Genomic DNA, 22,962 nt, shown 5'->3' with positions numbered 1-22,962 from the left:
AAAGATTGGTGTGACATTGGCCATCTTCCAGTCTTCAGGGATGGAGCCTGATTCCAGGGATAAGTTGCATATTAAAGTGAGAAGATCAGCAATTTCATGCTTGAGCTCTTTAAGAACTCTTGGGTGAATGCAATCTGGGCCAGGGGATTTGGTAACATTTAGTTTATCAAGCATCTTGTCTGATCTGGCCCGAATGGACTCGGGTGGTCTGGCTTCTTTCATCAATGTCCGTTAATTTTTTTCCTCATGGTTTGTTCCTCAGGATTGCTAGTAAACCCGGAAAAGTTAAAGCACCATCAAGGAATTTACTAGCTGGCGCATGAAGACACAGGCTGTTTTGAGTCCCCTCCCCCGTATGCTTTGATACCCTACAAAAACACGTGCGCCTAGGAATCCGACAGCAGTGGCGTAGGAGGTTAAGAGCTCGTGTATCTAATCTGGAGGAACTGGGTTTGATTCCCAGCTCTGCCGCCTGAGCTGCGGAGGCTTCTCTGGGGAATTCAGATTAGCCCGTGTACTCCCACACACGCCAGCTGGGTGACCTTGGGCTAGTCACAGTTTCTCGGAGCTCTCTCAGCCCCACCTACCTCACAGGGTGTTTGTCGTGAGGGGGGAAGGGCAAGGAGATTGTAAGCCCCTTTGAGTCTCCTGCAGGAGAGAAAGGGGGGATATATAATCCAAACTCTTCTTCTACTCTTCTTCTACATGAAATGGTGAGTGGAGGAGAGGTTTCATCTTTCAGCGGAAGCACAGAAATCTTTGCACAAGAGAGTTTTTAATCTTTCAGTTGAAATGATGAAGAAGCCTGGCTTGTAAAGAAAAAAGGGGAGAGCACTAGTAATTTTGATATTGGGAGGGTCGCCCTATGTCAGCTCAAACGTATTTCAGCTCTGCAGGTCAGTTGTGACCATTGGCAAACCGGTGGTACAGAAACGCTCTTTGGTTACAAATTGCTGGGATTCTGAACAAGTGCCAAATTTCAGGTGCGGGTATGAAGATAACCCAGTTAGCCTCTTCCCTGGGATAGTGTGGCGTAGTGGTTAAGAGCAGGTGCACTCCAATCTGGAGATCCGGGTTTGATTCCCAGCTCGGCCGCCTGAGCTGTGGAGGCTTATCTGGCAAACTAAGATTAGCTTGTGCACTCCAACACATGCCAGTTGGGTGACCTTGGGCTAGTCACAGTTCTTCGGAGCTCTCTCAGCCTCACCTACCTCACAGGGTGCTTATTGTGGGGGGGGGGGGAAGGAGAAGGGAAAGGAGATTGTAAGCCCCTTTGAGTCTCCTTACAGGAGAGAAAGGGGGGATATAAATCCAACTCTTCTTCTTCTATAGCGAACATTCGCTCATGCCAGTTTGGGCTGTTCCATACACCAGCTGGAGATCCAACCACATCAGTTCCACCTCATAAGAACCTAAGAACGAGCCTGCTGGATCAGACCAGAGTCCATCTAGTCCAGCCCTCTGCTACTCGCAGTGGCCCACCAGGTGCCTTTGGGAGCTCTTGTGCAGGAGGTGAAAGCATCCAGGAAATGGAAAAGCTACACCCTCATTGCAGCTGCCCCGAATCCTTCCGCGTTGACGTTTCCAATAGCTGAGAGTCTAAGGACCTCTTGTAGCTCAGCGTCCTTGAAACCCGGTGGAGGCAGGTGCGAAAAACAGCTGTCCGAAAGATGATAAAGACCCACGGGTCTACAATGGAGTTCACGGAAAAGAAGCGGAGGGCGGTGAGGTCGGCGCTCTCGTCGTAATCAGGCGCCAGAGCTCCGACGTAAGCACGGATCTGTGGGAAAAAAGAGAAAGAGAAGATAAAGAAATTTTGTCATAAATCAGATAAGGAGATAAGGGGAGATAAGGAGAGTTCGAACTGGGGAAGGAAGCACCAGAAGGCAACGGACATGCAAATTCAGGTGGGGGTTTGTAAGAGGCAGAAGGGAGACAAGCCTCAACCGTTGCTAGGAGCCAACGTGTCATAGTGGTTACAGCATCAACTAGGACCAAGGGGAACTGTGTTCGAATGCCTACCTCTCCATGGAAGCTCCCTGGGGAGCCCGAGTCCATCACAATCTCTCAGAATAAGAACATAAGAACAAGCCAGCTGGATCAGACCAGAGTCCATCTAGTCCAGCACTCTGCTACTCGCAGTGGCCCACCAGGTGCCTTTGGGAGCTCACATGCAGGAGGTGAAAGCAATGGCCTTCTGCGGCTGTTGCTACCGAGCACCTGGTCTGCTAAAGCATTTGCAATCTCAGTTCAAAGAGGATCGAGATTGGTAGCCATAGATCGACTTCTCCTCCATAAATCTGTCCAAGCCCCTTTTAAAGCTATCCAGGTGAGTGGCCATCACCACCTCCTGTGGCAGCATATTCCAAACACCAATCACACGTTGCGTGAAGAAGTGTTTCCTGTTATTAGTCCTAATTCTTCCCCCCAGCATTTTCAATGAATGCCCCCTGGTTCTAGTATTGTGAGAAAGAGAGAAAAATTTCTCTCTGTCCACATTTTCTACCCCATGCATAATTTTATAGACTTCAATCATATCCCCCCTCAGACGCCTCCTCTTCAAACTAAAGAGTCCCAAATGCTGCAGCCTCTCCTCATAGGGAAGGTGATCAAGGAGAAAAGCAGGGAAATATTATCAAAGAATAAAACACGGCAAGAAAAACAGAATGAAATAATGAAGATTTGGACAAGTTATGAGAATTGGATGAAGGAGACAGGAGTCAAAGAAGCCATATGGATAAGAAGACAACAATGAATGAGCTTACTGCTGTTTGGTTAAAAAAAAGTAAAACATAATATTAGGGGAGGGTGGGAGGAAAAAAAGGGAAAATGTATTGTTTGGAAATTATATCAGAAAGATGTAAATAGAACGATTATTTCAAACTATACAATAAAAATTTTTTTTGAAAAGGAGAAAAGCAGGGTACAAGTTTTTTAAAAATGTCCCTTGGCAGGCTAATCAGCAGAGCCAACATCTGACAACCGCTGGCCACACAGAACAACGCACCCACCCGCCTCAGCCATCAACTGATGAATGGCAAATGGCCTCCATCAGCAAAGCATTGGCAAACCAGGCCTGGTTTTCCTTTGTCGTTTTCTGTTTCACCTTCTGCTCATCTGTAGATTTATTTGAAAGCCCTGACTCAGCCAAATATGGCCACGAAGGAGGGTTAATTTGTGGCTCGGAGACAGAGACGGACATTTGTAAACGGGGGCAGCTGGTCGTGTTTGGGAACTTATCCAGAACTTTGATTTTTAAAAAAGCTTAGTATTGACTGACTCTAAAACAAACAAAACCTCACATCCCAAATGTCATCAATAGGTTTTAAGGCAATGATTTTAAGGCCTTCATGGCCCAGATCACGTGTCAGATCATGGAAGCTAAGTAGGGGCAGCCCTGGTTAGTATGGGGAGTCCACCAAGAATACTAAGGTCGTGACGTGGAGGCGGGCAAAGGCAATGTATGTCTTTTGCCCTGACCTGGATGGCCCAGGCGAGCCTGATCTCATCAGGTTTGTAAAGCTAAGCAGGGTCAGTCCAGGTGAGCACTTGGATGAGAGACCACCAAGGAAGTCCAGGGTTGCTACGCAGAAGGGAAGGGCAAACCACCTCCTCATGTCTTCTACCCTGGCCTGGAATGTTCCAGACTAGCGTGATCACACCAGGTCTGTAGAACTAAGCAGGATCAGTCCAGGTGGGCACTTGGATGAGAGACCACCAAGGAAGTCCAGGGTTGCTACGCAGAGGAAGGGAAGGGCAAACCACCTCTGTATGTCTTCTACCCTGGCCCGGATGGCCCAGACTAGCGTGATCACATCAGGTCTGTAGAACTAAGCAGGATCAGTCCAGGTGAGCACTTGGACGGGAGACCACCAAGGAAGTCCAGGGTTGCTACGCAGAGGAAGGGAAGGGCAAACCACCTCTGTATGTCTTCTACCCTGGCTTGGATGGCCCAGACTAGCGTGATCACATCAGGTCTGTAGAACTAAGAAGGATCAGCCCAGGTGGGTGCTTGGATGGGAGACCACCAAGGAAGTCCAGGGTTGCTACGCAGAGGCAGGGAAGGGCAAACCACCTCTGTATGTCTTCTACCCTGGCCCGGATGGCCCAGACTAGCGTGATCACATCAGGTCTGTAGAACTAAGAAGGATCAGCCCAGGTGGGTGCTTGGATGGGAGACCACCAAGGAAGTCCAGGGTTGCTACGCAGAGGCAGGGAAGAGCAAACCACCTCTGTATGTCTTCTACCCTGGCCCGGATGGCCCAGACTAGCATGATCACATCAGGTCTGTAGAACTAAGAAGGTCAGTCCAGGTGGGCACTTGGACGAGAGACCACCAAGGAAGTCCAGGGTTGCTACGCAGAGGAAGGGAAGGGCAAACCACCTCTGCATGTCTTCGACCCTGGCTTGGATGGCCCAGACTAGCGTGATCACATCAGGTCTGTAAAGCTAAGCAGGGTCAGTCCAGGTGAGCACTTGGATGAGAGACCACCAAGGAAGTCCAGGGTTGATACGCAGAGGAAGGGAAGGGCAAACCACCTCTGTTCTCTTGCCTTGAACTCCTATCAGTCTGCCATAAGTTACCTGTGACTTGATGGCACATTTTACCACTAATATTGCTTTAACTTGCCAAATTGAACAGCTTCCTATTATCCTTGATGAGCGTTTGTTTTTTGTTTTTAAATGGATTCTGTTAAATATAATGTCTGCAGGTAGCAGACATTATCTTACCGTGTTTCCCCGAAAATAAGACAGTGTCTTATATTAATTTTTGCTCCCAAAGATGCGCTATGTCTTATTTTCAGGGGATGTCTTATTTTTCTGTGTTCTGTTCGTCGGGCATGCTTCCAAACAAAAACTTTGCTACGTCTTACTTTCGGGGGATGCCTTATATTTCGCACTTCAGCAAAACCTCTACTACGTCTTATTTTCAGGGGATGTCTTATATTCGGGGAAACAGGGTAGAAGAAGAATCCCCCCTTCTCACTTGTGCATAATTTCTCGCCCTTTCTCTAAGGAGCGCAGAGAAGGGTATCTGGTTTTCCCTTCCCCATTTTATCTTCTCCTGGCAATCTTCAGAACAATGTGAGAATCTGAACTCGGATCACTTAGATTGTAATCTGCCCCCTATACATACTCTCTCTCTCCCACATACAGACACCCGCCGCTTCTCCCTGTTCCAAGCTATGTATCATCTGAAAACAAGGCACTATGTAGTTTCCGGGCTGTATGGCCATACAGCCCGGAAACCACACAGCACCCAAGTGATTCCGGCCGTGAAAGCCTTCGACAATACAAAGCACTATGTATTTTTCCATTGTTTTGTTTATGCCAATTTACATATACGGTGAGGTGACTTAAGATTTTCTTTACGGAAAGACCATCCTCATAATAAATATTTTTAGTCGCAGCAACCAACATTGAGACATTACTCACATGCTCAGAGGAATTTTCCTTTATTAATGATCCCTCTCCCTTTCGGCTTTCCCGTAAACTGCAAGCGCAGCTATTTATTCCTGAAGGAATTCAGTGTTTCCATTTCTAAAGGTTCTTTTACTTTGCAAATTCTATCGCTGAGAGCTGACCTAGAAGCTGCGTTATGTCTTTGCTGCGTTTAAAACTTTTCACTGTTGCTAAAATAGCTTTAGCCTTCTTGGCTTCTGTTTTTGATTTCAACAAGCGTTTATGATTTATAGGCCTGCAAGGTTTGCCAGGGAGAGGTGAACAATTTGGAAAACCTACCCCAGCTCCAAATTAGAAGAAGAGAAGAAGAGGAGTTTGGGTTGATACCCTGTAAGGAGACGGAAGGCAGTTTACAAACTCCTTTTCCCTTCCTCTCCCCCCAACAGACACCTTGTGAGGCAGGTGGGGCTGAGAGAGTTCTGAGAGGACTGTGACTAGCCCAAGGTCACCCAGCAGGAATGTAGGAGTAGGGAAACACATCTGGTTCACCAGATAAGTCTCTGCCACTCTGAGGAGTGGGAAATCAAGGAGTTTGGATTTATACCCCATACCTTTTTCTCTCTAAGGCATCTCAAAGGAACTTACGAACTCCTTTCCCCTTCCTCTCCCCCAACAGACACCTTGTAAGGCAGGTGAGGGTGAGAGAGTCCTGAGAGGACTGTGATGAAATGTCAATTTACCAGGTGCTCAGGATGAGAGAGTCCTGAGAGGACTGTGATGAAATGTCAGACCAGGTGCTCAGGAGCAGCAGCAGCAGCAGCAGCAGCGGGCCATTGCTTTCACCTCCTGCATGTGAGCTCCCAAAGGCACCTGGTGGGCCACTGCGAGTAGCAGAGAGCTGGACTAGATGGACTCTGGTCTGATCCAGCTGGCTCCTTCTTATGTTCTTATGTTCTTATGTTCAATGTTATCTTATCTAGAGGCAAAAAAACTGTGAAAAGAAAAATTCCTTGAATGGGATTATCAAAGATCTTTAATAGCAGCAAATTCAATTTGCTCACCTCTAAATCAATCACTAGTTGAAGCAAAGGGTTGTATGTCTCATTATTTACTCTATATGATTAATTTTAGATTAAGACGTGCATTCTCTTTAGCAAGATTCAATATTTTGCCATCTGCCTTACTCGAGGGTCGATTCCAAAAAATACCAAAGACCGAAAGATTATGCCCTTGCAACAGCATACAAGTAGAAACACTAGAGCATATCATGTTTCACTGTCCAAATAGGGAATACTTAAGGTATGGGTATCGACTCATTGCTTACATCTTATTAATGTAGATATGACAGATGATCAAAGGATAAAGTATTTCCTGGATGGATCAAATCAGGATTTTTCTGAATTAGTTGCCAAGTTTCTGTTGCAGATAATTGGTACATCTGCTAAGGGGGATTTTTAAATTAAATGATGGTTATTTGAGCTGTAACTATGTTATTCTGGTTGTAGAATGTTTCTGGTTACAAAATGTTTTACTGTATGATGCCAATAAAGGCTTTGTGTGTGTGTGTGAGAGAGGACAGTGACTCACCCAAGGTCACCCAGCAGGCTTCATGTGGACAATCAGGGAAACAACCCCGGTTCTCCAGATTACAGTCCCACCTGCTCTTGACCATTATACCACGGTGGCTCTCCTTTTTCAGTGTTTGGTTCAGGTTGCCAGGTTCCTGCTTTTTCTCTTTAACCAAGAAGGGTCCCCAACCTTTTCAAGCGTGTGGGCACTTTTGGACTTCCTGACACTGGATACTTGGTGCAACCACAAAATGGCCGTCGACAGAGGCAGCAGCGGCTGCTGATTCAACTTTTTAAGAAACCTCCAGGCCAAACGCTCCATCATAAGAACATAAGAACAAGCCAGCTGGATCAGACCAGAGTCCATCTAGTTCAGCACTCTGCTACTCGCAGTGGCCCACCAGGTGCCTTTGGGAGCTCACATGCAGGAGGTGAAAGCAATGGCCATCTGCTGCTGCTGCTGCTGCTCCCGAGCACCTGGTCTGCTAAGGCCTTTGCAATCTGAGATCAAGGAGGATCAAGATTGGTAGCCAGAGATCGACTTCTCCTCCATAAACCAGTGGGAAAGAACTTAAAAGATGCTTTGTGGGAAGTCTATGAGTGACAGGAACGCCCCCTGGTGGACAGAGACTGGGCTATCTTCTGCATGCATGAAACCTTTTATGATGGGCAGGCCCCCATCCAAGGTTACCAACCTCCAGGCGGAGCCTGAAGTTCTTCCAGAACGGCGACTGATCTCCAGACCACAAGGAAATATTTCCTCTGGAGAAAATGGCCGTTTTGGGAGCGGGGCCTCTACAGCATCACGTCCCCGCTGAGCCTTTCCAAAGTGGGGCCCCCCAAAGTCCCCCCTCCCAAATCTCCAGGAACTGCTCCACGCAGAGTTGGCAACTCTACCCTTCCTCAAGCATCAGTAACATTTCTGGGGGCGAAAAAGTAAAAACTCGAGAGCCAGCCCCCAACGATGCAAAGATATAGTTTATCCATATAGCTGGGGATAATTAGGAAAGGAGTTGATAATAAAACTGCAAGGATTGTCATGCCCTTATATAAAGCCGTGGTGCGACCGCACTTGGAGTACTGTGTCCAGTTCTGGTCGCCACATCTCAAAAAGGATATTGAGGAGATTAAAAAAGTGCAGAGAAGGGCAACGAGGATGATTGAGGGACTGGAGCACCTTCCTTATGAGGAGCGGCTGCAGCGTTTGGGACTCTTTAATTTGGAGAGGAGGCGGCTGAGGGGGGATATGATTGAAGTCTATAAAATTATGCATGGGGTAGAAAATGTTGACAGAGAGACATTTTTCTCTCTTTCTCACAACACTAGAACCAGGAAGCATTCATTGAAAACGCTGGGGGGAAGAATAAGGACTAATAAAAGGAAACACTTCTTCACGCAACGAGTGATTGGTGTTTGGAATATGCTGCCACAGGAGGTGGTGATGGCCACTCACCTGGATAGCTTTAAAAGGGGCTTGGACAGATTGATGGAGGAGAAGTCCATCTATGGCTACCAATCTTGATCCTCCCTGATCTGAGATTGCAAATGCCTTAGCAGACCAGGTGCTCGGGAGCAGCAGCAGCAGCAGCAGCAGGCCATTGCTTTCACATCCTGCATGTGAGCTCCCAAAGGCACCTGGTGGGCCACTGCGAGTAGCAGAGAGCTGGACTAGATGGACTCTGGTCTGACCCAGCTGACCAGTTCTTATGTTCTTATGTTCTTAACCAGCCATATCTGCAGATTAGACATAATATTAACAATTCTTTGCATGAGTCATTCCAAACTGCCATGACTTATCACTGAACGTCTTTCTTGAGAAACCCAGATTCTCCTGGGTGTAACTTGCTACGCAGCTTCCTGTTGGCTCCCTCCCCCCAACTCATCTCCTAGCAACATTCCCCCAGCTTCGGCCCACTCATCAGAATCCGCCTTGCTGGAGGGTGGGGGGCGGGTAAGTCAGTGCGGCGTCATACTAAACTATGGGAGGCCCACGTTCGAATTCCCAGTCTGCCGTGGAAGCTTACTGGGAGACCTTGGGCCAGTCACACACTCTCAGCCTGACCTACCTGGAAGGGTTGTTGTGGGGGTAAAATGCAGACTGTAAGTCACACTGGGTCCCAGATGGGTTGACAGTAAAGGAAGTGAATAAATGCAACAGGAGGGTTGTCTTGGAACAAAGGAGAACTGGGCGGGCATCCTTCTTCCTGCTGAGCTATCCTGGCCTGTCCTCCCCACCTCTCAGGGTTGTTGTGAAAGAAAAGTGGACGGAGCTTCTTCACATAGGCCACTTCAGGGAGGGGGGAGAGATATACATTAAAGAACGAATGAACCACACATGAAGCGCACTCCCTCAGTATTGTTGATCTTGTGCGCCAAATTCCACCCATGGGCTAATTCCAAAATGAGGCAGCCCCGTTGTCTAGGGAGTTGGAGGGCTTTTGCCAAATTTGCAACCAGAGAGCCAGCGGGGTGTAGTGGTTAAGAGCAGGTGCGCTCTAATCTGGAGAGCCGGGTTTGATTCCCCGCTCTGCCACTTGAGCTGCGGAGGCTTATCTGGGGAACCAGATTAGCTCGTGCACTCCAACACATGCCAGCTGGGTGATCTTGGGCTAGTCATAGTTCTTCGGAGCTCCCTCAGCCCCACCCACCTCACAAGGTGTTTACTGTGGGGGGTGGGGGAGGAGGAAAAGGAGACTGTAAGCTCCTTTGAGTCTCCTTGCAGGAGAGAAAGGGGGGGGGGATATAAATCCAAACTCTTCTTTTTCTTCTTCAAATCCAGGCTTGTGTAGAGGTGACCTTTACCCAAAATTGAGGTCACTCCGAAGGCGCCTCCTGCATGCAGCTGGGGGTGGGGTGGGGGCACATGCAAAGTAGCAGCAAAGACTGGCCATTAATTGAAAGGAAGCTACAAGAAGGGAGAAACTTAAACAAGCTTTTTTTCCCACTGGCGTTCTGTGCAGAGAGAGTACACACAGCTGTGTTTTCAGAGGTGGAATTGGCACATTTATGAACTGATACCTTCCCCTGTGTGCCACCGGTTGGCACGTTCCCCAGCGATCTCCAGCAAGGATTGTGGCGTAGGAGGTTAAGAGCTCGTGTATCTAATCTGGAGGAACCGGGTTTGATTCCCAGCTCTGCCGCCTGAGCTGTGGAGTCTTCTCTGGGGAATTCGGATTACCCTGTGCACTCCCACACACGCCAGCTGGGTGACCTTGGGCTAGTCACAGCTTCTCGGACCTCTCTCAGCCCCACCTACCTCACAGGCTGTTTGTTGTGAGGGGGGAAGGGCAAGGAGATTGTCAGCCCCTTTGAGTCTCCGGCAGGAGAGAAAGGGGGGATATAAATCCAAACTCTTCTTCTTCTCTTCTTGTGTGAACCAGCCCCCTGTGGAGCATCTGGACTTAGCCATGGGATTAGGAAGAAGAATAAGGAGTAGGAGTTTGGACTTATATCGCCCCTTTCTCTCCTGTAGGAGACTCAAAGGGGTTTATAATCTCCTTTCCCGTCCCCTCCCCCACAACAAACACCCTGTGAGGTGGGTGGGGCTGAGAGAGCTCCAAAGAACTGTGACTAGCCCCAGATCAACCAGCTGGCACGTGTTGGAGTGCACAGGCCAATCTGGTTCCCCAGAAAAGCCTCCACAGCTCAAGTGGCAGAGCAGGGCATCAACCTCGGTTCCTCCAGATTAGAGTGCACCTACCTGCTCTTAACCACTTGCCACTGCTGCTCCTGAAATCCCTGAGGTGAACATAACCGCACAAAAATGCTATTTTGGACCACTGCAGCGGTTTCACAGAACCTCCCCCCCGAGGCGCCCCCCCTCGCGGCACCCCCCCTTCCCCCACTTACCTTAGTTCCTTTTTGAGAACTTTTTCAGGCTGAAAAAGGCCTTGTTCTCAGTAAAAAAAGGCCTGATGGGAACTATTCTTCCCAGGAGACCTTGTGAGCCCCAAGGTCTTCTGGGAACTATAGGAGACCTTGCCATCCCATGGCAATTTTTGTGCCCCCCAGGCATGCACCCGGCCCCCGCCCCCTTGTGGCTTTGCCACTGTCTCTGGGAGCAGCAGTGGCGTAGGAGGTTAAGAGCTCGTGTATTTAATCTGGAGGAACCGGGTTTGATGCCCAGCTCTGCCGCCTGAGCTGTGGAGGCTTCTCTGGGGAATTCAGATTAGCCTGGGCACTCCCACACACGCCAGCTGGGTGCCCTTGGGCTAGTCACAGCTTCTCGGAGCTCTCTCAGCCCCACCCACCTCACAGGGTGTTTGTTGTGAGGGAGGAAGGGCAAGGAGATTGTCAGCCCCTTTGAGTCTCCTGCAGGAGAGAAAGGAGGGATATAAATCCAAACTCTTCTTCTTCTTCAGATTTCCCAGAATGTCGACTGATCGCCAGACTGAGAGATCAGTTAAGATGCATTCCTAGCTCAATGTAATTGCCACTACATGTAACCAGCCTACTACATGTTATCACTGCCATCCTGGGACATTCTTTCCTTGATCTTTGCTTTATGGCTTCACATGCCGAGCAGATAACTTGGCTTTCCCCTGACACTTTTGTCTCATGGGAAACAGGATCATTTCTGTTGTCCTGTGGGAACAGGATGCCCGGTGGCTTTATCTCTATCTATCGCCAACCCTTTCTGGTCCCTTAGCTCCTAACTGACCCTTTCCACATTCCTTGGAAAAATGGAAGGGGGGATTAACATCGGAATAAAACCAGGTTCCCCAGAACTGGCATTGCCCAGCTGGGTGCTTCGATGCCTATCAATAAACGCCACTGACCAACAACACAGAGTCCTGGTGCCGCCACCCCTCCCCCCCACGTGACCAAATGGCATGCGCCCAGGGACATCATGGGCTGTGCATCCCTGCTAAGCCCTTTCCACTAAAGATGCCCAGGTTTTAGCCATGGAACTCCTGCATGCAAGCCACGTGCCATGCCGCTGAGCCACGGCCTTGGCACCACGCTGACCCTCCGTCCCTTCTCGAAAGTGACTCAGTCGGGCCGCCGCTGACATCTGTGGGCCCTTTCAACCCCCGACTCCTCTGGACAACCTCCAACTCGATGCTTTTAATGCTTGTCTTAAAAAGGCGAGGAATGTCTATTTATCAGCCCGGGGCCCGTCAGGTTTTAATAGCTTCTTTCAAACAATCTAACTTTATCCTCTATTAAAACTCCCCCAGAGAACTTTCTGGTTACAGATCTGATACCAGCCTGGGAGAGCAAAGATAGTTATGGCTGAGATTCTCTCGTGCAGCATCACTTTCAGACATCACAGAGTACCACATAGTAGACCAGTGATGGCGAACCTTTTGGAGACCGAGGGCCCAAATTGCAACCCAAAACCCACTTATTTATCGCAAAGGGCCAACGCGGCAATTTAACCTGAATGCTCAGGTTTTAGTTTAGAAAAAACAGTTGGCTCCAAGGCACATATTACTCGGGAGTAAGCTTGGTGAAGCAACCGTGCAACGCTTCGAATGGATGAATCACGGCCTTAGGAGGGATTACTCAGAAGCAAGCCCCATTGCCAGCAACTGAGCTTACTCCCAGGTAAAGGATCATGCCCAGGCCAGCCTAGGTGTGTGTGTGTGTGGGTGATTTTTCGCCCCCCCCCCCACATGATGAACTCTGTGCACGCGTGCCCAAAGAAATAGCTATGAGTGCCACCTCTGGCACCCGTGCCATAGGTTCGCCACCACTGGAGTAGACCATTTCTGAAATATATGCTTGGCCGCTGCAGGAACCTAGATGTTGGACTAGAAGGGCCTTTGGTGTAGCTCTTCGTTCTTACATATTCCTTTCAAACATTTATCATAGAATCACAGAGTTGGAAGAGACCCCAAGGGGCCATCAAGTCCCACCCCCTGCAGAAACACATAATCAAAGCACTCCTGACAGATGGCCATCCAGCCTCGCTTTAAAAACCTCTAAAGAAGGAAACTCCGCCATACTCCAAGGTAGTACATACCACTGTCAAATAGCCCTTACTGTCAGGAAGTTTCTCCTGATGTTTAGGTGGAATCTCTTTTCCTTCACCTTGAACCCATCACTCCTGGTCCTAGTCTCTGGAGCAGCAGAAAACAAGCTTGCTCCCTCACCAAAGTGACATCCCTTCAAATATCTAAACACGGCTACCATGTCACCTCTTGACCTTCTCCTCACCAAACTAAACCTCCCCAGCTCCCTAAGTCTCTCCTCGTAGGGCATGGATTCCAAACCTTTGACAATTTTGGTTGCCCTCCTCTGGACCCGTTCCAGCTTGTCAATATCCTTCTTGAATTGCGGTGCCCAGAATTGTACACAATATTCCCGGTGACGTTTAACCAAGGAAGAATAGAGAGGCAGAATTCTATTCTGGTACACCTTTCTTTATGAATCTCAAGGCAGCTTACGAGAAAAACAACCACATCAATGCATTGTCGAAGGCTTTCACGGCCGGATTCAACTGGTTGTGGTGGGTTTCCCAGGCTGTGTAGCTGTGATCTGGTCGATCTTGTTCCTAATGTTTCGTCTGCATCTGTGGCTGGCATCTTCAGAGGTGTATCTGAAGATGCCAGCCACAAATGCAGGTGAAACATTAGGAACAAGATCTACCAGACCGTGGCCACACAGCCAGGAAAACCCACAACCACCAAACTACATAACATTCAATGCATAAAAATACATGACCAAAAGTTAAAATCACAAATGCATTCCTAAATAAAGGTAGTGCTAACAACCAAATAAACAACCTCCCCTTCAACCACAGCTATACATAACCAAACCGAGAACTTAGGCAATTCAGAGGCATCATACAGGGTAGATCATAGGGGCAAAAAATCCAAACTTCACATACACGCTACAGGGGTCAGTGGGGGGGGGGGTGGGGGGGGGGGGGGGTGGGGGGGGGGGGGGGTGGGGGGGGGGGGGGGTGGGGGGGGGGGGGGGTGGGGGGGGGGGGGGGTGGGGGGGGGGGGGGGTGGGGGGGGGGTTGGGTGGGGGGGGGGGGGGGTGGGGGGGGGGGGGTGGGGGGGGGGGGGGGGGGTGGGGGGGGGGGGGGGTGTGGGGGGGGGGGGGGTTGGGGGGGGGGGGAGGGGGGGGGGGGGGGGGTGGGGGGGGGGGGGGGGGGGGGGGGGGGGGGGGGGGGGGCGAGGGGGGCCGGGGGGGCGGGGGGAGGGGGGGGGCGGAGGGGAGGGGAGGGTGGGGGTGGCGGGGGGGGGGGGGCGGGTGGGGGCGGGGGGGGTAGGGGGGGGGGGTGGTGGCGGAGGGGGGGGGGGGGGTGGGGTAGTTGATAGTTCCATGGGAATGTCAACTCAATGCATGGCAGCTGTGAAAAAGGCAAACTCTATGCTGGGGATCATTAGGAAAGGAATTGAGAATAAAACTGCAAAGATTGTCATGCCTTTATATAAAGCCGTGGTGTGACCGCACTTGGAGTCCTGTGTTCAGTTCTGGTCGCCACATCTCAAAAAGGATATTGAGGAGATAATTTATATTGGCTTCATATGGGTACTCAAATAAATCCAAGTAAATTCAAATAACATTCAAATGAAGTTATCATTATTATAATGTATAATATTCCCACCATGAGTTTTCAACAATGTTTCATACATATACAACTCACTTTCTCTCAATCTGAGCTGAAATATCCCATCATAACATGTTCTAGTGACCTAATTGTTACCTGTATGCAAAGACCTCTACCGTGGAGGGGTTACGCAGTTCTTACCAGCCGTTCTTCTTTTATTCGGAACTTAGTTTGTTTGCAACCTGCCAAGTATTCAAAAGCAGTCAACTGATTAATTCTTGGAAAGCAGCGAGCGACCGTTGGGAACCCCTTTATGGTGGAACGGTTGGGAAACCGCTTTGCTCTCCTACCCATGTGCAAACAATTTGAAAAACTGCTTCGGGTTCCTAACTTCGGCGGTTGTCGTTGTCTTATGAAACCGGCGACACGTCGTCCTCTGAAGACTGCATCCTCTGAGGAATAAGCATTGCTAGAGCCAGATGAGTTAGCACAAGGGAATGTATTTGAAAGGCTAATGAATTATTGGTCATTAGCTGTTACTGATGTCCCAAGATCAGTGGAGGTTAAGTGACTCGGCTTCCTTCAAGGGAACTGATCCTGGGGGAAATCACCAGAGAAGTCAGCACTTCCTTGAAACAAACAAATAGTTTATTTTCAGGAGCAGCAGCGGTGTAGGAGGTTAAGAGCTCGCGTATCTAATCTGGAGGAACCGGGTTTGATTCCCCGCTCTGCCGCCTGAGCTGTGGAGGCTTATCTGGGGAATTCAGATTAGCCTCTGCACTCCCACACACGCCAGCTGGGTGACCTTGGGCTAGTCACAGCTTCTCGGAGCTCTCTCAGCCCCACCTACCTCACAAGGGGTTTGTTGTGAGGGGGGAAGGGCAAGGAGATTGTCAGCCCCTTTGAGTCTCCCACAGGAGAGAAAGGGGGGACATAAATCCAACTCTTCTTAAAGAGATGAACCTCCCCATGAGGAAAAGCTGATGTATGTGGAACTTTTCAGTTTAGGAAAGAAGAGGAGGAGTTTGGATTTATGCCCCACCTTTCTCTCCTGTAAGGAGACTCAAGGTGGCTGACAAGCTCCTTTCCCTTCCTCTCCCCACAACAGACATCTTGTGAGGTAGGTGGGGCTGAGAGAGTCCAGACAGAACTGCCCAGTGTCACCCAGCAGGAATACAGGAGTGCGGAAACACATCTGGTTCACCAGGTAAATCCCTCCAACTCAGACGGAGGAGTGGGGAATCAAACCCGGTTCTCCAGATTAGAATCCACCTGCTCTTAACCACTACACCACACTGCTCACGTGGAGGAGTAGGGGATCAAGTAGGGGACATGAAAGGGCTTGATAAAAATGATGCACAGGGTGGAGAGAATTGACCAAGAGAACTTTTTCTTCCTCTCCAAAAACGTTAGAACTTAAAGGTGCCCGATGAGCAGTTGATGAGCAGTAGATTTCAGGATGGCTTCAGGAAATACTTTAGATATACTTTAGCTTTAGATATACTAAAGCTTCAGGAAATACTTTAGAAATACTTTAGGGGTGGGTAGCGTGGTGGCCAAGTTTGCAGATGATACCAAATTATGTAGGGTGGTAAGAACCACAAAGGATTGCGAAGAGCTCCAAGTGGACCTTGATAAATTAGGTGAGTGGGCCCAGAAATGGCAAATGCAGTTCAATGTAGCTAAATGTAAAGTGATGCACATAGGGGCAAAAAATCCAGACTTCACATACACGCTACAGGGGTCAGTGCTATCAGTCACAGACCAGGAGAGGGATTTGGGCATCTTAGTTGATAGTTCCATGGGAATGTCAACTCAATGCATGGCAGCTGTGAAAAAGGCAAACTCTATGCTGGGGATAATTAGGAAAGGAGTTGATAAAAAAACTGCAAAGATTGTCATGCCCTTATATAAAGCAGTGGTGCGACCGCACTTGGAGTACTGTGTTCAGTTCTGGTCGCCGCATCTCAAAAAGGATATTGAAGAGATAGAAAAAGTGCAGAGAAGGGCAACGAGGATGATTGAGGGACTGGAGCACCTTCCCTATGAGGAGAGGCTGCAGCGTTTGGGATTCTTTAGTTTGGAGAGGAGACATCTGAGGGGGGATATGATTGAAGTCTATAAAATTATGCATGGGGTAGAAAATGTTGACAGAGAGAAATTTTTCTCTCTTTCTCACAATACTAGAACCAGGGGGCATTCATTGAAAATGCTGGGGGGAAGAATTAGGACTAATAAAAGGAAACACTTCTTCACGCAACGTGTGATTGGTGTTTGGAATATGCTGCCACAGGAGGTGGTGATGGCCACTAACCTGGATAGCTTTAAAAGGGGCTTGGACAGATTTATGGAGAAGTCGATTTATGGCTACCAATCTTGATCCTCCTTGATCTGAGATTGCAAATGCCTTAGCAGACCAGGTGATCGGGAGCAACAGCCGCAGAAGGCCATTGCATTCACATCCTACATGTGAGCTCCCAAAGGCACCTGGTGGGCCACTGCGAGTAGCAGAGAGCTGGACTAGATGGACTTTGGTCTGATCCAGCTGGCTTGTTCTTATGTTCTTATGTTCTTAGATAACGTGGTTAAAATGTGGGGTTTTCTCAGTGGTGGGATTTTCGTAACAGGTTCCCATGGTGGTGGGATTCAAACTGTGGCGTAGCACCAATGGGGCTGGGCGGGGCACGACGGGGGCGTGGCCGGGCATTCCGGGGGCGGGGCATTCCTGGGCAGGGCTGTGGCAAGGACGCAGCCGCTGCGCTGGTCCTTGGGCAGGAAACGAATGCACATAGGCGCAGGCTGACACGCCCGCCAGTGCACCTCCTGCTAGACTGCTTCAAGTTCTGCGCACTACTGCTGAGAGGAGGGGCGTAACTAAGGCAAAAATCACGTGGCAAAATCACCAATTAGTAACCCCCTCTCGGCACACACAGATAATTGGTAACCTACTCTCGGGAACCTGTGAGAACCTGCTGGATCCCACCTCTGGAATTGCTACCAGAGGACACAGTGATGGCCAATGGCTTCTGCAGCTTTAAAAGGAGATTCAACAGATTCATGGAGGAGAGGACTATCAGTGGGTACAAGTCATGGTATCAGAAAGGAACCTCCACTTTCACGGGCAGTCAACCTCTGAATCCCAGTGCCAGAAGGCAACATCAGGGGAAGGCTTCGGCCTCCATGCCCTGTTGTCAACCCCACAGAGGAACTGTTTGACGACTGTGTGAGACAAGATGGGCTACCTGGTTCTTCTGACGTTCTAATGACGGTCTCAGCCTCTATGCCCTGTTGTTGGTCCTTCAGAGGAACTGGGTTGACCACTGTGTGAGATGGGATGCTGGACCAGATGAACCACTGATTTGATCCAGCAGGGCTCTTCTGATAGTTTTATGAAGGCCTCAGCCTCTATGCCCTGTTGTTGGTCTACTAGAGGAACTTGTTGGCCATATGTGTGAGATGGGATGCTGGACTAGATGGACCACTGGTCTGATCCAGCAGGGCTGTCCTTACATTCTCACCTTGACCTCTATGTCATTTTTGGACCTCCAGAGAAACTGCCTGGCCACGGTGTCAGGCCGGATGCTGAACTAGATGGCCACTGCTCTGATCCTCTTCTGAGGTTCTTAAATTACATCTTAAGTATCCTGTTACTAAGTCCTCATTCCACCCAAGCTCACCAGACCAATCAGTCAGGTTGTTCTACAGATAGATTTCACATCTGAAGCCACCAGATATGGACTTGGACTCTTGGTCCATCAAGTTCAATATTGTATGCCCAGCCTGGCTGTGGTTCTCCAGGGTCTCCAGCGGAGGTCTTTCACATCGCCCCCGACCTGCTCCTTTCAACTGGAGATGGCGGGGATTGAACCGGAGACCTTCCGCATGCCAAGCAGATGCTCTATCCCTGAGCCATAGATCCCTCCCATGAAGAGGAGGTGGAAGTTCTGATGGGTCTGCAGACACCTCTGATGTTCCCCTGTTGGTCTGTGAAGTTGTAGGGACGTTTCACGCCCATATCACCTCTAGATTAGACTACTGTAACTCGCTCTACGCGGGCTTACCTTTAGCCATGATCCGGAAATTGAAACTCGTACAGAATGCGGCAGCCAGGCTCCTCTCTGGGGCAACAGCGAGGGACCGGATTACGCCAGTCCTATACCAACTGCACTGGCTGCCAATCGAGCACTGGGTCATGTTTAAAGTTTTGGTATTGACCTTCAAAGCCATTCGCGGCCTTGGCCCTGCTTATCTGAGGGACCGTCTCTCCCTATACTGCCCTTCTAGGCAGACCTACTGGTGATCCCTGGCCCCAAGACGATCCGGCTGGCCTCTACAAGGGCCAGGGCCTTTACGGCTCTGGCCCCTACCTGGTGGAACAGGCTTCCAGGTGAGATCAGGGCCCTGCGGGACTTACAAAGTTTCCGCAGGGCCTGCAAAACAGACCTGTTCCGCCAGGCGTTTGGCCAGCCGGGATGATGTCAACTCCGCCATAAGAACATCTGGCCTCCCGTGGGTACATAAAGGGGGAAGGAGGGGTTGTTTAGTATTCTATAGTATAGTACAGCCATCTGTAGTTAGTATTTTATATATTATTTTATTGTAAATTATGTATTGATGTTTTAAATTGTTTTAATGTTGATGGACACCGCCCTGAGCATTTGGGGAGGGTGGTATACAAATATAAATAAATAAATGAATGAATATAGTGTTCACAAGCGCCATGTTTGGAGGGAGTTCCGGTTCAACTTCCCTTTTATGGTCGTTGACTTTTAGTCATTGGCTGGAAATCCCCGAGTCCAGCAAATTCTCTTGCAAATCCTGAAATTCAGCTAAAATGAAGACGGGACCCACTTTTTAATATCCTCTTGTAGGAGTACAGGAAGGAACTAGGCCGTCCATTTTTTAAGCATAAGCATTTTATTGTCGTTGTGCACGCACAACGAAATTTACAGCAGCATTCCTTGATGCACACAATTCCAGACTCATACCCCATCCTCACTTTCCCCTTCCTCCACCCATCCCTACACAGCCCCAAACACATCAACACGAAGCTGCGGAGTTCAGCATCGCCACAGCTCTGGAGTAGAAGCTGTCTCTAAGCCTCTTTGTCCTAGTTTTGATAGACCTGTGTCATCTGTCGGATGGTAACAGTTCAAAAAGAGAGTGTGCTGGATGAGACGGGTCTCTCAGAATATTTTGGGCTTTCTTTAGGCTTCGGGAATTATAGAGTTCTTCCAAGGAGGGGAGAGGGCAGCCGATAATCCTCTGTGCAGTAGTGATCACCCTTTGGAGTGCCTTCCTATCTGCCACTGTGCAACTGGAGAACCATACACAGATGCAGTAGGTTAAGACACTCTCTATAGCACAGCGGTAAAAGGACACCAGCAGTTTTCCATTCAGTTGTTTCCTTAAAAGTCTCAGATAGTACATTTCCTGCTTTTCCCCCAGGTCCCGCGAGCTGTTTGCCTGCGCACCAGAGGTGGCGAAACCCATAAGCCCGTGGCTTCTTGGCATAACGTTGTAACTGTTTTTTCTGTCACCCACACAAAGTTCCCGTTTTTTTAATCGTGCTGCCTCTTCCTGGGATGCTGCGCCTCTTCCTGCCTTCTTCCTGCCCTTTCTCAAAAGCAGAACTTACAAGCTGATCATTCGCACAAGCATGCGTAGCTTTGCCTTTGTTTTGATTCGATCGCTGTTTTGATTGGTTGTTCAGATGAATTCATGCGCCCGTGGGCTGAGGCCCTGACTTCCTATGTGTGGCCACTCGAGTTCCCAGAAATTTTGCAAAGGAAGCGCCCAGCTGGGCCACACCGAGGCTCAATTAGTCCTGCAGGCCGCTTCCAAATGCAAATTAAAAACCGGGAAGAGGTACAATCAATGGTGTATTTACCTAGGGACGAGGGGTACTCTCTGTCCCTGGGTGCCATGATTCTGGTCACGTGGGGGTGCAAAATTGGCCCACCACGTGACCAGGAAGATGTTGTCTTCAGGCACCCTCGACCTTGCCCATGTCGTCATCGACATGGGCAGGGTTGAGGGCACCTGGCTGCCACATCTCCTGCCGCGCCCTCCCCTGCTCCTGACTCCCAACCGGCAGTCGGGGGTGGTACTCGGGGGGCACACCTCCCCAAGCCCCGCCTACGGGCTCTGTGCTTATAAAAGCATCTCTTGGAGGCCTGGAGGGGAGGGCAGAAGGAACTGCCGGCTGGAAGCCAGGAGGGGGAGGGCAGAAGGAACTGCCAGCTGGAAGTCAGGAGGGGGAGGGCAGAAGGAACTGCCAGCTGGAATCCAGGAGGGGGAGGGCAGAAGGAACTGCCAGCTGGAAGCCAGGAGAGGGAGGGCAGAAGGAACTGCCGGCTGGAAGCCAGGAGGGGGATGGCAGAAGGAACTGCCGGCTGGAAGCCAGGAAGGGGATGGCATCTGGGCTGGGGGGGGGGTGGAGCCCTGCCCCACCCCCAGGTGCAGGGAGGGCGCCTGGAGCCAATTTGTCTCCGGGTGCCATTTCCCCCCAGTACGCCTCTGGGTACAATACAAATAGCAAACTCAAGAAAAATGAATATAGTACCTCCAGGCAATATTTTAAAGTGTGAAAAAATATTTTAAAGTTATATGTGCACAAACATTGTAATACAAAAACCATATACAAACCACACTTGTGGCAATTATCTTATAAACAGACAGATACAAGGTACTAATACGATGGCAGTGCTCTTAATGAGATTATCCAGGTTATCTCAGCAATGTGCCAAAACACAAATACACCTTGCATCAGAGGTGGGATCCAGCCGGTTCTCACCAGTTCCTGAGAGTGGGTTACTAATTATTTGTGTGTGCCGAGAGGGGGTTACTCATTGGGTCTGCTTTTCCGTTAGAAATTCCATTAGGTCCAAAAATAATAAAGTCCTGTTGTTTCCTATGTGGCTGGTCAGCGAAGGTAGAAAATGGGATAATTCTCCCTGTTGGGCTGTTTCAAAAACATGTTTTAGAAATATGGTCAAGTTCCTTGTTTAAGGAAAGTATTCTTCTTTTGATTTCTAGAAACAAAATTAAGTATTTGAAAGTATTAAGTATTTGACAGGCAGTCAATTAGAGGAGAAGTCGTTGTTTCTGTTGGCAGTAGACGATAGGACTTGCTTTAGTGAGTTTAAATTATGGACAGAAAGAGACCAGCTGGAAATTAGGAACTTTTTTTTTACAGTAACAGAGAACTTATTAATGCCTACTCCCGGAATGCCCTACCACTACCCCGTCGTGTCTCTATAATCTAGCCCCATTACTAACGCCACAGTTTGAATCCCACCACCATGGGAACCTGTTACTAAAATTTTTGGATCCCACCACTGCCTAGCATGTCCTTGGAACATAAGAACATAAGAACTAGCCTGCTGGATCAGACCAGAGTCCATCTAGTCCAGCTCTCTGCTACTCACAGTGGCCCAGACCTTTGACCATTTTGGTTGCCCTTCTCTGGACCCGTTCCAGCTTCTCAATATCCTTCTTGATGTTAATGCACTTTGTTGCCGGCATTCTCACAACAATTCTGTAAGGTAGGCCCTAGACTGAAAGGTGTGGGATCTGGGAAACAGAATCAACCTTTCTGATCCCGTGGGCACATTTTACGTTTTGGCAGTGACGGGTGCCCTCGTAAAACAGCTGCCACAAGAGGCAGAGCCAAGCACAGAAAGCTCACGCAGTCTCGGCTGCCAAATAACCACAGCTATAGAGCTCCTCTGCACCCTGTCATGGGACATCAGCACTTGAGCTGTGTTTTAACTGAGGCTGGCTCAGCCCCTCTGCCTGCTATACAGATGTTCTCCTTACGAGCAAGGCTAACACAACTTTCCTACAGGAACGCAGCGTGTCCAACGTAGCTCAGTCCGCTAATAGTTCAAAACAAAGAAGTGCAACATTTTTTATCATTATCAAACTTCCTGCAAACAGCCTGTATCATCACACTTCTTAGAAACGAGTTAACAGAAGAATGGGTCCTTCCAAGGAAACGCCACCTACACAGAAACCCAATAACCAGGAAGGGAAAACCGATACAGTTGGCCTTCATATTTGTGGTCGAGTTAGAATGATGTATTGTTAAGGCAGAACTGATACTAAGACAAGCGTATGGCTTGATATGTTGCCTGGAACTTTTTGTAGCTGTAAATTCAACTCAGCTCAGCCTTCCTTGAATCCAGATGTTTGTCTTCCACGAGGGAGACGAAAGAGTCATCCAGCTGTTTTCACAAAAGCGGAGCTCAGCTGGTATAAGCTACACTCATGTTGTGCATTACTATCTTGTCTCCTTTCAACAAGAAAACTTCATCACAAATGAATAATTCCACACCATGAATTGTCAAGGGATGAATTGGTTGCAGAGACAGCTGGGGAAACCCGCCCTCTGGAAGCCACATGGGGAAATCTGCCCCATGGAAGTCTCCTACTGTTATGTCTCAGACCTTGAATCAATAAACGGACTCTGGATCGATAATC

The 22,962-nt window shown here is 49.2% G+C and overlaps 1 protein-coding gene across 1 annotated transcript in view; it reads right to left on the bottom strand.

The window, feature by feature from the left end:
• Positions 1 to 1,249: 1,249 nt before the first annotated feature.
• PTGDR (prostaglandin D2 receptor) overlaps positions 1,250 to 22,962 on the bottom strand; it is a 29,338-nt gene continuing 7,625 nt past the window's right edge. Inside the window, exon 2 of the mRNA XM_048484679.1 lies at positions 1,250 to 1,780. Coding sequence (XP_048340636.1) covers positions 1,547 to 1,780 — 234 coding nt within the window. The 3' untranslated portion in view covers positions 1,250 to 1,546. The remainder of the gene's footprint in view (positions 1,781 to 22,962) is intronic.

Source organism: Sphaerodactylus townsendi, linkage group LG02, assembly GCF_021028975.2.
Source record: "Sphaerodactylus townsendi isolate TG3544 linkage group LG02, MPM_Stown_v2.3, whole genome shotgun sequence".
Classification (NCBI taxonomy): Eukaryota; Metazoa; Chordata; class Lepidosauria; order Squamata; family Sphaerodactylidae; genus Sphaerodactylus; species Sphaerodactylus townsendi.
The sequence above is the reverse complement of the archived record's forward strand: the minus strand, read 5'-3'. Positions and strand labels throughout refer to the sequence as shown.